Here is an 18,107-nt window from a genome sequence, read left to right as displayed (position 1 = left end):
TGAACTACAGTATAGCTAGGAGCTGCTTATAGGTAAAGGGAGCGGAAAACTACATTTGTAAGTATAAGAAAGAGGGTATGAAGGCGAGCAGTAAAATTAACAAAAAAAAAACAAAACAAAAAAAACACCTCATTGACAAAAGTTTCCAGCTACAATCAGTTGTGAAACTTTATTTTTTAAATGCAGATTCACTACCAGTACAGTAAAAGCATATACAATATATACTATTCTACATTGTAGACATTATAAGTAACTGCTAATATTCCAGAATGTCAAAACATTGACATTTTCTAGATGCATTTGAACAAATTGGTTCTGATCCACAAAAAATGAATGAGTTAATAAATGGATTTAGAGGGATGTGAAGTAGGCCACTTGTAAACGAGGAGCTCAGCGTTTTGTGTTAAATCACAATAAGCCTATTAACAATTTTAGTTGCCTGTTTACCAGTAAAAAATAGAATAACTTGCAGTCAAAACTATATACCACTGCCACAGAATATGACCAGACTGGCAAGCAAACAAGGTTTTATAGATATTAGGAAGACAGACAGCGGGATCCCAACGGTCAGAATCCCTATGGATCCGGAGGTAAGTATGGGGGTTAGGGTTAAGCACTAGGGGGAGTGTTAGGGTTCGGCTGCTTTGGGAGGGAAGTATAGTGTTAAAATTAGAGGTAGGATGAAAATACTTACTGGGATGTGTGTCATAATTTCGCTGTCGGTCTTCTGACCGAATTCAATTCACATAATCATTCATTTAAAAGAATGGCAGGCAGAAACTAATTTAAAGCAGTTTTATTATTAGAAGAAATTAAACACCATTTAGGGCACCTCATATCCACCCATTTGTTTATGGAGAAGGGGTTGTAGATATTTTCATTGATTAAGCACCATATAGTTTGTAGAGCAGAATATTTAAATCAACATTGCAGCCACCATTTAATACAGAAAATGTCATACAATACCTCAGAGCTTTTACACTTCAACTTAAAATGATGATGATGATGTAAATAACAGGCAACGGTTGCCTACAGACTATAGAGCTTTGAAATGGTTGCACTTACAGATGTAAAAATAGCCTCGCACGATCTATGCGCTGGATACTTAAACAAATGTCACCAGCATAGTTCGTTACATTTTGTGATCCGAGATATATAAAGTTGCATCACAATTTGGCAAAAAAATTGTTCTATTCTCCATGGGGAATATAGTTGAGATATCAAACGTACTTCACATAAAGGCTATCCTCTAATTATGGGAATATCCCACCTTAACAGTACTAAGCACTACAAAGAATAGATTTTGTGGCGAGACCAGATAAATTGGCATATCTTCAACTTCTTCCTTAAGGTGGGCATACACTATACAATTATCTGATTTGCCAGATCTGGATGGTTGGAATAAAAATCTGGTAATGGATGAGAGCAAATGACAAACTGACCATTTGCTCCCAAACAATGAAAAAACGGTGTCATACAAATTGGTTAAATCACAGATTTAGCCAATTTGTCTGAATGAAAGGTTTTGTCCATTTTCCAATGTTTGAGAGCCAATGGTAGATTGTCATTTGCTCTCATCCATTACCAGACTTTCATTCTAACCAGACAGATCTGGCAGATTATCTGTCAGAGAATTGTATAGTGTATACCCAGCTTTAGCCTTGCAGTTTAATTTTAAACAATCCCACAGACATAATCTGAAGTAACAAACACCACTATATCATGAATCAAGTTATTGGATAGTTCTAAAAACATTTTTTTTTTGCTGCCTGCAACCTGTGCACCCAAAGGAGAACCTTTCATGTGATGGCAGAATTATGGGAGAATTCATGGCACAGGATGAACATACTAAAGGTTTCTTGGCATCCTTTACCCCAACAGTTCCCACTTCTCATCTATTGCATGTTAATACTGCTGTTCCTCTATATATAGATATAACTGAGGCTTGTGCCAGCATAAGACAAAAGTAGTGACTTCAGACTAAAAACCTTATCACCATGTACCTCTAACGTCCACAAACGTCAATACACTTATGCATGGAGTGCAATGATTTTGTCATATGCTTGCAATCACAATGTTCCCCATCCTAATATCCATCTATTGAAGGGCAGATGTGGTGATGTGCAAGGGATGAAAGGGAAAAAGCTATACTGAAGTTGTATGGTTAAGAACAGCCTGTGGGAGGTCATTGTTGGTGTTCTAGGATGTCACCAGTGAATAAGTTACAGTACAAGTGTACTTGTCAAATTCCTGCCATGTCCAATCCTGGTCTTCTGCATTTCAGAGCAGCTTAACTCTTGGTAGACAGTGTTTCCTAAGCAGTTCAGATGCCAGGCACTCGAGTTGCAGTTTCTCTATATTCCAGTTTTACAAAAAATATATAGAAGACAAAAGGACCATATTCTTGATCCCCATTAATAAAGTTTGATCCCATAAATTGCAATTTCTGTAAGAGAATTTAAAAATAATTTAGACAAATATGGGCAACGGTAAGAAATGTGGCAAAGACTGCCAAGGGTTCATACATAACATTTTAACAGTCATCTGATGTTTCTACATGACAGATCATTTGTCTCCATGGGGGAAACCGTGTAAGAACACTGGAATCTCACAATGTAGTTACCATAGAGTATCTATATTATTAGATCAAAATCAACAAGCACTGCACCATGTGGTGAAAATAGCATGAGCTCTAGTCTGTCTACCATGGATAGCTGGTTGACAACTATAAATGTTTGTCTCCTTAGGCAGTGACAATTTATAAAACAAAATAAATAAAATACCATTTTGATTATAAGGATTTACAGATTCTTGAGTTATGAAATTTAATTTGGGTAAGGGAGAATAAAAGTCAGTGCACTAAATATTTATGTATAAAACATACTGTACCCAACATTATCCAAATTCTCTAAGACAATCACTTTGAAATGAAATGACAAAAGTTTTTAGTATTTGTCTGGATTTGGAAGATGCCTTCAGTATAATTGTCCCATGTTGCAGACAAACGTCTACACGTGGTAACGGTATTCAGTTATATATTCCTTCAATCGCATTGGTAACGGCAGTTCATGGATTTTATTTGTACATTTGTTGACAGCCATTCTACAAAGGTGCTGCAAGGATGGGGTGGATGTGTAAAGTGGCTTAACAAGCCAGAGGTGAACGGTCCTGTTGGAAACATTTTCAGTCTCAGTTTCAATTTTCTTGTTTTTAGACAGTAGGACATAATACTCAATAAGATGGACAACACTATCAAATTGTTTCAGTCTGGAGCGTACACATACAACAGAGTCCAACCTGAACTTCCCTTCTCGATACTCAATGCGTAGGTTTGTTGGCCCTGCAGAGGTCTTAACAGAGATGGTCAAGAGGTAGTCTGTGTGGGAGCTGTCTCTTACAAGGAAAGTGCCTTCTGGTGCATCTTGCAATCGTTCCTTAGCTTCATTGACAGTCATGTGTCCCCAGTACCAACCTGTTACATAAAAAATACATTAGATTTTCACATTCTATTTAGAAAAACAAACAAACAAAAAAAAAAAAAAAAAAAGTGTTATTTTCAAATGCAACATTTTGGATTAAAATAAATAGAATAAAACACACCCCACACAAGAAAGAGCTAAATAGAAGTTATAATTACAAAGTTTTGTACATTTCACAGAAATATTACATATTTTTAATATAAGCAATCCCATTGTATTGGAGACCAGAGTATGTTTCACTCTACAAGACTAAGTGTATACCTTTTAAATCAAATGTTAGTATTGTTCAATAGTCAATAAAAGTGTTTAATACCTGTAGACATTAACTAGCTGCAGTACCTAGCTCTACTCATCTTGCTGAGGACCCCTCCCCGCACAGCCCAGCCCGCTACCCCCTGACGACCGATCGTGAGCCTACTTAGCCTAAAACCTGCCTGGGGAAATTACCTACACAGTGGTGAAAACCGCATCATAATCAGTTAAGTGGTTTCGGAGTTAATCGCAAACAAAGACTGACATTCTCTTATACACACACACACACAATAGTGAGAAAGCAACCCAATGCGATAGGTTTAAATAGACCTGAAATTGTGGGTCACCACGCACCTCTTAGCTGAAAATAACTACTTAAGGGTCTATTTGAAATACTAATAGGTAATAGGTAACTAATAGGTGTTCCAGTTTCACGCATTTATTAAGTTATTTTCATATAAAATTCTAAACATGATAAAACAGTATTCGTGTTTTGACAGAACTTCCTTCTCCCAGCTTCTTGTTAGGAAGAAAAACCCTACACGTTTTGTCTAGATTACGTAGTTTTCCTATGTCCCACCTGCAGAATACCTATGTTAAATTTCAGCTTCCTAACATAGCGGGAAGTAAGAGAATTAGTGATGAGTCAGTGAGTCAGGGCTTTCGAGCACAATATATATATTTTTATAACATGTGCCCAGTCACTGACTCAAAATATAAATAAAAATAAATAAATTAATGTGCAGGTGCTAGAGTCTATTATTCTTAATACGGATTAGTCAGTCAAGATTAGATGCAATAAACCAATGTGCTTATTGTGCAAATAGCAACTCAGTGTGATTTTTATTCAAGCGCACACATATATGATGTCATAAGCCAAGTGTGTTCAACCACCCAAGGCGTGCATATTTCAGAGCATGACTACACACCAAAGAGTGGTATAACATGGTCCCAGTTGCTACAAAATATTTCTGCGCGAGATGTAGGGAGAAACAGATACAGGCTAGAGGAAAAATAGTCCTGTTCATGTTCTTTGAACAGATCATCATTGTACCAGTAGTCTTTGGTGAGGAATGTCAGGTGAGTAATGTAGTAATCTGGACATTGTTTGATTTTTATTCTCGGTCAGAAATGTGTATGTCTGTCAGGGAGGAGGGGGATGGGCTGCTGACTGCGAAACGGGGGATGAGCTGCTATCTGTGAGGAGGGGGGGGGGCTGTGCTGCCATCAGCGAGGCAGGGGGGGGGGGGGGGGGGGGGGGAGATGCGCTGCAGTCCGCGAGGGGGGGCGGATGCACTTTCATCAGCGAGGCGGGATGCGCTTCTTTTTGTGAGTAGTGTCCCTGTGAATGATGCTAGTGTTTACAGTTGTAGAGTGATACAGCTATATCTCTGCAATTGAGTTTTGCTGACAATTGGAAGTAGCTTAGGCATGCAGTCATGTGATGTAATGTATCCAATTGTGGGATTTCGGTCGTCATAATCACTGGCGTATTTATAATGGGTGTAAGGTGTGCGGTGCACACGGGGCCCCTGGGTCAAGGGGGATCCTCACACCGTGCACCCATTTCATTATACCCACCGCTCTGTTGGCCCGGCATTGGCTGCAGAGCTACAAATTTCACTGGAAAAATGGCCACAGTCAGTCTCATTTAAAAGAGGTATAGATTACAACAAATGTATTAGCCTCAATGACATTTTACTGTAGGAAGGAATACTTAACATAAGCAAATTAAAACTTTGTTTGGACATTGGGACCCAGATTTGTGTGTTGAATAGGATGTAAATCTCCATTTTCTACGGCATGTACCAAAAGCACATGGACTGAGATCGCTACTGCATATGCATTGATCCATCTATTGGCAGACAACACTATCTGACATGGGTGTTCCTGGATAGTAACCAATGCATTTGTTTAGTACCGTTACCACAACTTCAGTGTGCGGATGGAGATGGGACGTCTATTTCAGAGGACTCTTTTGCACCCAGAATGAGGCTGGTGTAAGCCCTGATACAAATGATAGTGGCCCTGCAGACACAAGAACTGTGGGTGGGATGCGCTTTCACATACAAATGCACAGATTTTTAATTAGTATATAAAGCCAAATTCTCACTTTATTAATGTAGTAAGTAGATATCCGCTCCCAGACTGAAAAGTGTTCGCCAATACATCCAACACAATCAGCCTGATAATGGGTATAGAGAAACCTGTTCAGTTCAGATGCATGTGACTACAAGAATTACATTGCAAATCAGGGGCATTGTAAAGAGATGAAGGGGCACGTGTGCAGTATCCAACTGCGCACCACCTTTCACTTGCCAGCAGCGTTCAGCAAGCACTAGTAGACCCTGGCGCCATGCCAGAATTTACTGCACAAGAGCAGGTCTCCAGGGAAGTAAATCGCTAATGAAATGGCCACGCACTATCAGCTAAAAGGCCGGGAAAATAAATGCCACACCATTTTCCCCATGATTTGTGCTGTGCTGTGCTGCTGACCCGGGACTCCGGAGAGGCAATTACTAAAAAATATATGGGTGCAGGAGATCCAGGGTCCCATGTGCACCGCACAACCTGCAGCCATTCTAGATATGCCACTGGTACAAATGCAGGTAACCAGATGGTTGATTGTCACTGTAAGAAAACTGCAGTGCCTGTTCTACATGCTTAAAGAGAAATGAAAACGAAGTATGTACCAGAATTCCAGTAGATTACTACTATTACGCAGCCTTTATTACTGCTAAACACATTTTCTTAATACCTCGAAAACAATTTAAAAATGACATTTAAAACCAAGTCAAAGTTCAGGTAGTTTATTGCAGCAATAAACCTGTAAATAGCAGACACCCAATCTTTATCATCTACACAAAATGCAACCGTCAAATAAAATAAGAAAATGAATTACAAAGAATGAGGGCCTGGACTTCCAGGTAGTGACTTTAAAGCTCTTTTATGTGTCAGCAGTGCTTGGGGAAAAAAAGGATCACCTTTAATAGTGTATTCTCTCAGTACTAAGTATTGCCAGCTAATTCCAGACATTTGATTCTCCTAAGGGCAAACATGACCTCGACCTTAATACATTGAAGCAGACGGCTCTTTAACAGTATGATTATACACTACTTCCGTGGTGAATGTTTTAAACACTTCACAGAATTCTTAGAACTAGCTTAGCAAATCAGAGATCTGCTGCTTCAAGTTTAAAATGTAATACAATTATGTAGACACCAACTTGTAGTACAAAGCAAAACAAACTAGAAATACACATTTACAGACTGCTAAAGATATTGCAGACATGTTTGTGGGTAGGTTTATTTTAAAACTACTCGTAATGTGAACATTACAATTTTAAGAACTGCAAAATGATCCTAAAAGCTTGATATAAAATGACTTTTATAAGGAGTCACATGACTACCAGTATATGAACACACACACATATATATATATATATATATATATATATATATATATATATATATATATATATATATATATATATATATATATATATATATATATATATATATATATATATATATATATATATATATATATATATACATACATATACATATACACATATACATATACACACTGTTTACCTATTACCAGTAGTCATACTTCAGCAATTCCCAGAACTGCAGCTATGCAACCTGTACTGGCATACTGTATATTTTACTTTCATTTTCATGCAGTGGGTACGTTAAACAAAGAAATAAAATAAAAACCATTACTTAATGTGACATGAACAGTTTTTTTTTTTTTATGATTATATAAATGTACATACAGGGTAGACATAATTACACTTCCCCTATTCAGAACTGTCTGTAGTCTGACCCAGCAATTAGAATGTCACCAGGGAGACTAATTAGGACATGGGAAGCAGGATTCGACACACAAAAACCTGTACTGCAAAGTCACCGATAAGATGAATACGGTGCTGTACAATGTGAAAATATGTTCATTGCCAGCTTATTAGTGTAACTGAATAAAGTAATTATTCATTTATCTATCCATTTGCATGCTGTATTCACAGCAGACAAACATTTTTCTTTGCAGAATCCTGCTTCTCAAATCCTAATTCCCTACAAAGAGAACTACTTCAAGAAAGTGATTCATTTGTCAGCAGTTATATTTATGACAAATATTAGGTTTTAAACATAACTGCATATAAATGCCAGACAGTTAACCATCACTGTGCATGGAGTAAATGTATTTATTTTTCTGTTAATATAACACCAACATTATAGATAACGATTTGCATGGTTTTAAGAAAAGCAGGATTTGGCATATAGATTACAGATACACAGAGATGTAGAACGTTATGCATCAGTGCAAATAATTAAAGGAAACGAGCAATTAATTAGCATTAATACAAGCGCTCACATGCAGATGTGTGCAATTGCAGTACTTTATAATTACAAATGTGATTACAGTACAATTATAGCAAAAATGTTATGTTACATAGCTTGAGACCTACTATGCACTGAAGAGATTGGCTAATTGGTTTGTTGATTTCCACATCCACTTAAAATGGCTACTGCATTAAGTCAAGCCTTTTCTATTTATTGCCCCATTAGAGTCTAGTTTATTAGAACACGATGTAATAAAAAGGTTTCAACAGATAAGCATGTTTTTTTTTAGTTAAAAATAAAACACAGACTTGGAGCCAAATGTTGTATTAAAGATATAAAAGCAGTTATGAAAATGTAGCTAGTTTGGTTATAAAAAGCCATGCTAGCTTCTACAATAACGCCATGCCTATGTATAAATAATTGCAGCTGTGCCATAACTATTATCTGTCCGTACTGTGATGGACTTTCATTTTTACCTAAACTGTACTCTGCATAGTAAAATTAACTAGAAGGGACAGCGGCTGCAAAAACTGCTGTACCTGTGAGTTACATCCTAGGCATATCGCAGAAGTCTTGCATTATTCAAAAGGCTCCCCATAAATATCTGACACTGCGCATAGGGAGGCCAATCCCGGGATCGGCGGGATCCCGGGATTTGGGCCCAAAAATGCCGGGATTTGAATCCCGGGATTGGAGCCTCCAATCCCGGGATGCACGGGATTAGAGTGCGCATGCGCATTTTTGCCGGACAGCGCTGAGCACTACAGCACAGCGCTGCCCGGCTGTCAGCGATATAGATATAGCAGCCACAAGTAGTTCTACACTCACACTGACCTCGCTGGCGGCATTTCAAATGTAGCGCCGGCCACCAGCCAATCAGAGCTGGCAGACTGGCAGCCAATCAGGGAAGCGGCAGCAGCCGCGGCTCCTGATTGACTGCCAGTTCTGACTGGCTGGCGGCCAGCACTACATTTGAAATGCCGCCAGCACGGTCAGTGTGTGTGTGTCCATGGCTGGTGCCCGCGGCCCATTAATTAGTAAGTGTTATCGCATTCGCTACCTACACCCACACTCCCTCTCTGCTCCAGACATCCTCCCTCCCTCTCTGCTCCTGAAATCCTCCTTGCTCGCTACACCCACCTTCCCTTCCTGCTCCCTACACAGCCACCCTCCCGCTGCTCCCTACAACCACTCTCCCTTCCTGCTCACTACACCCACCCTTACATGCTCCCTACATACCCACTGTCCCGCTGTTCCCTACACCCACCCTCCCTTCCTGCTCCTTACATGCTCCCTACACTCACTCTGCTGCTGCTCCCTACACCCACCCTCCCTTCATGCTCCCTACACCCACCCCTCACTGCCGAACACATATACTCTCCCTGCTCCCTACACTGATCCCTACTGCAATCCCGGGATTGAGCATTTTTCAATCCCGAATCCCGGGATTGAAAAAATGCCCCAGGATTGGCTTCCCTAACTGCGCATGTATACAGTGTCAGTGACCAGAGCTGGGCGGAGGGTATGGAAAGGGGACTTTAAGATCAGCCTCCTGCAAAAATGCCTACATAGACTTAAAATAAAGCTCAGAAAACCTACTGATTGGAGCTTGGAACACAGGGGTTAGACCGTAAACCCCCATCAATAATAATGGGGGCTGAAGCGCTAATTAGCATTTTGCATTAGGCTATTAGTACACAGCAATACAGAAAATGTGGAACCTGCAGTTTATACATAATTTTATGGAATAGGCCCCCTGTATCTTAGTTAAAGGGATAATTAAATGTAATATGATTTAGAGCACAGACTCATTGCACCAAATTTAAGGCCCCCAACTGTCCAAAACGGTTGATTCTTCTGAGATTTTGCCACAAGATTTGAGTCCCACCAAGGTTCTAATACTGTTGTATAGGAATATATAATTGGGATATGGTCATTAGGTCGACCACTATAGGTCGACAGGGTCACTAGGTCGACAGGTCAAAGGGTAGACATGTTTTTTTTTAAATTACATTTTTGGACTTTCATACTTTGTAGTCCACGTGGACTACAATTGGGAACGGTAACCTGTGCAGAGCGCAGCGGTAGCGGAGCAAGGCACCTTGCCCGAAGTTCGCTCGCCATGCGAGTGGACATGGTGCACTAATTGGGGTTCCCCGTCACTTTACGAAGAAAACTACACCAAAAAAAAGTAAAAAAAAAAAAACCCTCCTGTCGACCTAATGCATGTAGACCAATAGTGGTCAACCCAATGACTGTTGACCTAATTTTTATAAATAAAATAATAATAAATATATATATATATATATATATATATATATATATATATATATATATATATATATATATATATATATATATATATATATATATATATATATATATATATATATATATATATATATATATATATATATATATACATATATACATACACATACAGAAACTGGAACACGGCACTCACAGGTCTTCATACACATGCATTCAGCAGACTTGACAACAGCCGATTACACAGCAATGTAGTGATGTCAACGTTTCATTTAATGCTAAATTTCGTCAGGACAAGATTAATAAACATAACAAGTGCTTACCTTAAATACCCAGACAAACACAGACTGGTCCCGCCGCTGCACGAGCTGGTTCCGGACGGGAGCCGATGACGTCACCATCCAGCGACGCGCGCTCCCTAGCGTCGTTACCACGGCAACCCGCCGAACACACAGACTCCGTGCTGCAGAAAGGACAAACATATCCCCATTAACTTGTGAATAATCCACATAAAATTACAGTGCATCAATGATATGGTCAACAGGCAATTACTAAATAGTAACTAATCAAAACAGGGCTACACTTTAGCAAGCCAGAGGGAACGGGTAGCAAACAGCAGATGATAAAAAACGTGCTTTCATCTTATTTAAGGTGCTTTTATAATTATAACCTATAGCAAGAAGAATGAATAGATACTAAACAATAACTAATCATACAGATCCTAATTAATGAATGCGATGTCATACAAGAAAACTTGTATAAATTAGAGGAAACAGCCCAAGTTATTCGACTCGTTAAGCCCATAGGGGGTAAGAGTCCGGAGCTCAAAAATCCAACGTGCCTCCTTACGGAGAAGGAGGGCACCCCGGTCGCCTCCCCGTATGTTAATAGGGACATGGTCAATGACCTTATGTTGTAAACTGGCTAGGGAATGCTTGGCCTCCCGGAAGTGGCGAGCTACCGGCTGTTCTTGGGGAGTTCCCTCTAAAGCAGAGCGAATGGCCTGACGATGCAATGTCATTCTTTCTCTGAACTGGCGAATGGTCTTGCCTATGTATAGCAAGCCACAAGGGCATTTGATATAATAAATTACATAGGTGCTTAAACAAGAAAGTACATGTCTAATACGAATTTTAACACCAGAATGTGGGTGATTGAAGGTTGGACCACATTCCATTGAACGGCACGTGGTGCAGCCTAAACATTTGTAGCAACCTGGCTGCCGAGCCAGGAAAGTCTTGGGTGTTGTAATATCCAAGTTGGAAATGTCATTCCTAACAAGGTCACGAAGATTCCGGTTCCTCCTATAACTGGGCATTAATTTTGAATCCTTAAGGGATTTAAAAAGTCAGGGTCCGTGGTGATGATAGGCCACAGATTTTTGCCTATCTGCATATTCCGCTGGCTAAACGGATGGAACTCTTGGACAAAGGGGACTTTTTTATCCCCATTGGAATTAACCGGCTTAATGGTCAGAACTTCATCTCTTGATATTCCCAGGACCTGTTTTTTGATGGTCTTTAGATAAGTAATAGCATAGCCACGACTAACAAAGTCCCGTATCATAAAATCAATACGACGTTCAGCCTTCTCAAGAGTATCACAGGTCCGAATCGCCCGCAGGAATTGGGATTTGGGTAGGCTATGAGAAACAAAACTGGGATGTTGGCTATCTGCCCTCAGAACGGTGTTCCGGTCAGTCGGTTTCTTAAATAGATCAGTGACCAATTTCCCATTATGTAGGGATACTTCCACGTCCAGGTAGTACACTACTTTGTCACTGATGGTGTAAGTGAACTGTATGTTGGCATCCAAAGTATTAATGACCTCCATTGCCGCAGTGAATTCCTGGCTAGTACCAGACCAGATGATGAAAAGATCATCTATGTACCTAGTTAGGTACAAAATCTTGGTTTGCATCATGGGGTTCAACAAAAAAAGATCCTTATCGATATCACACATAAAAATGTTAGCCAGAGAAGGCCCCACACAAGATCCCATGGCACAGCCTCTTAGTTGGATATACCACTGCCGGTCAAATAAAAAATAATTCCTTGTTAAAGATAACTTAAGCAGGTCACAGAAAAAAAATAATGTCAGGGCCCCGATAGGCCAAATTACCTGTAAGAAACCTGCGGACAGCCTGTACCCCCCTGTCATGGGGGATATTGGTGTATAATGACACCACATCTATTGTACAAAGATGACAACCTTGTGGAAGTGTTGGTAACGTGACAAGTTTCCTAAGGAAGGTAGAGGAATCCTTCAGATAGGTCGGTTGATCTTGGATCAATTCTTGAAGGAAACTGTCCAAATACTGTGATATGATATAGTAAATGGAGTCACGAGCACTGATAATGGGGCGCCCAGGAGGATGAGTGGAGTCTTTGTGTAATTTTGGGATAGAATATATAATTGGTAATTAGTGCTTTGCAGACCTTCTCAGTGATAATATTGTTGTTAGCTGCTTCCAATAGAATGGTGTCCAATTCCTTTTTGAATGTTGCTGTAGGATCTGATGTGAGTCGTCTGTAGACCTCTGTGTCATTCAATTGAGATAACATCTCATTACGGTAATAATCGAGGTCTAACACGACCACGCCCCCGCCCTTGTCGGCTGGGCGGATAACAATGTCAGTATAATCTTGTAAATTCCTCAACGCTACTTGCTCAGATCTAGTGAGGTTATTTCTTGGAGTAGTGAAGCTATCGACTTCATCCATCACGCATTTGTTAAGGGTCCTTGTAAACACCTTAAGGGAATTATTAGAAGAGGCCGGGTCAAATGTTGACTTCGGTTTAAACCTTTGAATTTGAGACGATGGAAGCTGTACTGGTTGCTTATCAAAAAATTCTTTGAGACGTATTTGTCGTGTAAATTTATGTAAATCCACCGTCCAGGCAAATTTGTCAAACTTAGCTGAAGGAATGAAAGATGATCCTTTATTCAGGACACTCAATTCATCACTGGATAAAGTTCTTTTTGAAAGATTAAAAACTATGTCCGTTTTTTCGCTACGCGCTTCTTGCTTGTAGATCCTTTGCCATTGCCCCCTCGCCTTGTTTTTTTGGTGGAGGTTGCTCTATGCCCGTTGCCATATCAATGATATGATGTATTCCATAAACTCCAAGTGAAGGAAAAACAAAAAAATAAAAAATAATGAAGAAAACAACAGTCTGTATCCTGGTGGTTTAAATTGAGGGTGCCTTGTCAATGTGGAAATGGTGAGAGTATCCGTCGCTTGGCAGAAACGGACGATTACACAATCTCCCCCAGATGTATAGTGAAATGAAGAACTGGCACTCCAAACGAATCCACAGTGGAAATAAGGCCCAGGTGCCCGTGTAGAGGAAATTACATGCAGAAACTGGAACACGGCACTCACAGGTCTTCATACACATGCATTCAGCAGACTTGACAACAGCCGATTACACAGCAATGTAGTGATGTCAACGTTTCATTTAATGCTAAATTTCGTCAGGACAAGATCAATAAACATAACACTTCAGATCCTCAAAATGGCGGCAACACCGTGACCGCATTAATAATGATACGTCTGGTACACAATCATCACAAAGTGATCAGGATGGTGAGCCCTCAAAGGTCCCAGGTAAACCCCCTTTAGGGGTTCGAACCCACGCTCAACGCGTGGCTCCACCAAAAAAACAAGGCGAGGGGGCCAATGGCATAGGATCTACAAGCAAGAAGCGCGTAGCGAAAAAACGGACAGTTTTTAATCTTTCAAAAAGAACTTTATCCAGTGATGAATTGAGTGTCCTGAATAAAGGATTATCTTTCATTCCTTCAGCTAAGTTTGACAAATTTGCCCGGACGGTGGATTTACATAAATTTACACGACAAATACGTCTCAAAGAATTTTTTGATAAGCAACCAGTACAGCTTCCATCGTCTCAAATTCAAAGGTTTAAACCGAAGTCAACATTTGACCCGGCCTCTTCTAATAATTCCCTTAAGGTGTTTACAAGGACCCTTAACAAATGCGTGATGGATGAAGTCGATAGCTTCACTACTCCAAGAAATAACCTCACTAGATCTGAGCAAGTAGCGTTGAGGAATTTACAAGATTATACGGACATTGTTATCCGCCCAGCCGACAAGGGCGGGGGCGTGTTAGACCTCGATTACCGTAATGAGATGTTCTCAATTGAATGACACAGAGGTCTACAGACGACTCACATCAGATCCTACAGCAACATTCAAAAAGGAATTGGACACCATTCTATTGGAAGCAGCTAACAATATTATCACTGAGAAGGTCTGCAAAGCACTAATTACCAATTTTCCTAAAACACCAGTTATATATTCTATCCCAAAATTACACAAAGACTCCACTCATCCTCCTGGGCGCCCCATTATCAGTGCTCGTGACTCCATTTACTATATCATATCACAGTATTTGGACAGTTTCCTTCAAGAATTGATCCAAGATCAACCGACCTATCTGAAGGATTCCTCTACCTTCCTTAGGAAACTTGTCACGTTACCAACACTTCCACAAGGTTGTCATCTTTGTACAATAGATGTGGTGTCATTATACACCAATATCCCCCATGACAGGGGGGTACAGGCTGTCCGCAGGTTTCTTACAGGTAATTTGGCCTATCGGGGCCCTGACATTATTTTTTTTCTGTGACCTGCTTAAGTTATCTTTAACAAGGAATTATTTTTTATTTGACCGGCAGTGGTATATCCAACTAAGAGGCTGTGCCATGGGATCTTGTGTGGGGCCTTCTCTGGCTAACATTTTTATGTGTGATATCGATAAGGATCTTTTTTTGTTGAACCCCATGATGCAAACCAAGATTTTGTACCTAACTAGGTACATAGATGATCTTTTCATCATCTGGTCTGGTACTAGCCAGGAATTCACTGCGGCAATGGAGGTCATTAATACTTTGGATGCCAACATACAGTTCACTTACACCATCAGTGACAAAGTAGTGTACTACCTGGACGTGGAAGTATCCCTACATAATGGGAAATTGGTCACTGATCTATTTAAGAAACCGACTGACCGGAACACCGTTCTGAGGGCAGATAGCCAACATCCCAGTTTTGTTTCTCATAGCCTACCCAAATCCCAATTCCTGCGGGCGATTCGGACCTGTGATACTCTTGAGAAGGCTGAACGTCGTATTGATTTTATGATACGGGACTTTGTTAGTCGTGGCTATGCTATTACTTATCTAAAGACCATCAAAAAACAGGTCCTGGGAATATCAAGAGATGAAGTTCTGACCATTAAGCCGGTTAATTCCAATGGGGATAAAAAAGTCCCCTTTGTCCAAGAGTTTCATCCGTTTAGCCAGCGGAATATGCAGATAGGCAAAAATCTGTGGCCTATCATCACCACGGACCCTGACTTTAAATCCCTTAAGGATTCAAAATTAATGCCCAGTTATAGGAGGAACCGGAATCTTCGTGACCTTCTTGTTAGGAATGACATTTCCAACTTGGATATTACAACACCCAAGACTTTCCTGGCTCGGCAGCCAGGTTGCTACAAATGTTTAGGCTGCACCACGTGCCGTTCAATGGAATGTGGTCCAACCTTCAATCACCCACATTCTGGTGTTAAAATTCGTATTAGACATGTACTTTCTTGTTTAAGCACCTATGTAATTTATTATATCAAATGCCCTTGTGGCTTGCTATACATAGGCAAGACCATTCGCCAGTTCAGAGAAAGAATGACATTGCATCGTCAGGCCATTCGCTCTGCTTTAGAGGGAACTCCCCAAGAACAGCCGGTAGCTCGCCACTTCCGGGAGGCCAAGCATTCCCTAGCCAGTTTACGACATAAGGTCATTGACCATGTCCCTATTAACATACGGGGAGGCGACCGGGGTGCCCTCCTTCTCCGTAAGGAGGCACGTTGGATTTTTGAGCTCCGGACTCTTACCCCCTATGGGCTTAACGAGTCGAATAACTTGGGCTGTTTCCTCTAATTTATACAAGTTTTCTTGTATGACATCGCATTCATTAATTAGGATCTGTATGATTAGTTATTGTTTAGTATCTATTCATTCTTCTTGCTATAGGTTATAATTATAAAAGCACCTTAAATAAGATGAAAGCACGTTTTTTATCATCTGCTGTTTGCTACCCGTTCCCTCTGGCTTGCTAAAGTGTAGCCCTGTTTTGATTAGTTACTATTTAGTAATTGCCTGTTGACCATATCATTGATGCACTGTAATTTTATGTGGATTATTCACAAGTTAATGGGGATATGTTTGTCCTTTCTGCAGCACGGAGTCTGTGTGTTCGGCGGGTTGCCGTGGGTAACGACGCTAGGGAGCGCGCGTCGCTGGATGGTGACGTCATCGGCTCCCGTCCGGAACCAGCTCGTGCAGCGGCGGGACCAGTCTGTTTGTCTGGGTATTTAAGGTAAGCACTTGTTATGTGTATTGATCTTGTCCTGACGAAATTTAGCATTAAATGAAACGTTGACATCACTACATTGCTGTGTAATCGGCTGTTGTCAAGTCTGCTGAATGCATGTGTATGAAGACCTGTGAGTGCCGTGTTCCAGTTTCTGCATGTAATTTCCTCTACACGGAGATAGATAGATAGATAGATAGATAGATAGATAGATAGATAGATAAAAAAACTCTATCACAGATGTACCATGATTTTTATTCAGTCTTCATTGCAGAATCATTATTCCCGCTATGTACTAACTTTCTACAGTGACCGACACTGCGCATGTGCACAGAGTCAGTTTGGCGCTGAACGGAGACTGAGGCATAAAGCGGCTACATCTGAGGATGGCTGTAGCCTCTGGGATCAAGTTCTGAAAAGCTACGCTATTTGGATCTTGGCACATAGGGATCAGACTGCAATCACCTTTGAGAATAATAACTGATCTACAGTACTAGTTAGCCATTTGCAGGAGATTTCTGTGACATCTCCTGCATTAGGCTGTTACTAGGGAAGCCAATCCCGGGCCATTTTTTCAATCCCGGGTATCGGGATTGAAAAATGGCCAGTCCCGGGATTGGCTTTTAAGTGCATGAACGCCCCCCCTTCCCGCACACATTACTGACCGTATACCGAGGGCAGGCAAGTGGGGATGTCTTCCTGCACTCCCTCAGTGCTCGGCTGATGGTGCAGCGTGACCTCATGCTGCGCCGGAGGAGCCAGAAGGAGAAAGCCGGGCAGTACCTGAGCGTCCTGTGGACTCTCAACGCTGATCCCTCAAATCCCCGGGATTGAACCTTCCAATCCCCGGGATTGAACCTTCCAATCCCCGGGATTGAACCGCTGCCATTTTTGGCCCTAAATCCCAGGATCCCGATCCTGGGATTGGCCATCATAGCCGTTACATTGCGGTGATAAATACATACAGAAACTGTAGTTCCTGCCTAATTTCATGAGACTAGACTTGATAAATATGCCTCTTAGTAGTTTATTAGACCAGTGGTTCCCAAACTCGGTCCTCAAGGACTCCCCAGTAGTTCACGTTTTCCAGGTCTCCTCAAAGAATCACAAGTGAAATACAGGCCGATTCAAAAGTCTCAGTACACCCTATTGTTTCAAAAACTGCAGGAAATGGGAAAACCGACTTCGATTCAAGATGGCCGATTTCAAGATGGTGCCCATGTTCAGTACAGACCCTAATAGATAGCCCACCTCACCCATGCCTTACTTGAGTATTCCTTACTGGAGTATTTCCCATTTCCTGCACAGTTTTTTTGAAACAAAAGGGTGTTCTGCAACTTTTTAATCACCCTGTAT

General features: G+C 40.8%; 1 protein-coding gene across 3 annotated transcripts in view; it reads right to left on the bottom strand.

The window, feature by feature from the left end:
• Positions 1 to 781: 781 nt before the first annotated feature.
• Positions 782 to 18,107, bottom strand: part of SOCS2 (suppressor of cytokine signaling 2) — a 36,234-nt gene continuing 18,908 nt past the window's right edge. For all 3 annotated transcript variants that reach the window (XM_063927618.1, XM_063927617.1, XM_063927619.1), the window contains exon 3: positions 782 to 3,472. In XM_063927618.1, the coding sequence (XP_063783688.1) occupies positions 3,009 to 3,472 (464 nt within the window). In that variant the 3' untranslated portion in view covers positions 782 to 3,008. The remainder of the gene's footprint in view (positions 3,473 to 18,107) is intronic.

The sequence above is a fragment of the Pseudophryne corroboree genome, chromosome 6 (genome assembly GCF_028390025.1).
Source record: "Pseudophryne corroboree isolate aPseCor3 chromosome 6, aPseCor3.hap2, whole genome shotgun sequence".
Classification (NCBI taxonomy): domain Eukaryota; kingdom Metazoa; phylum Chordata; class Amphibia; order Anura; family Myobatrachidae; genus Pseudophryne; species Pseudophryne corroboree.
This window is presented reverse-complemented; position numbering and strand designations above follow the sequence as displayed.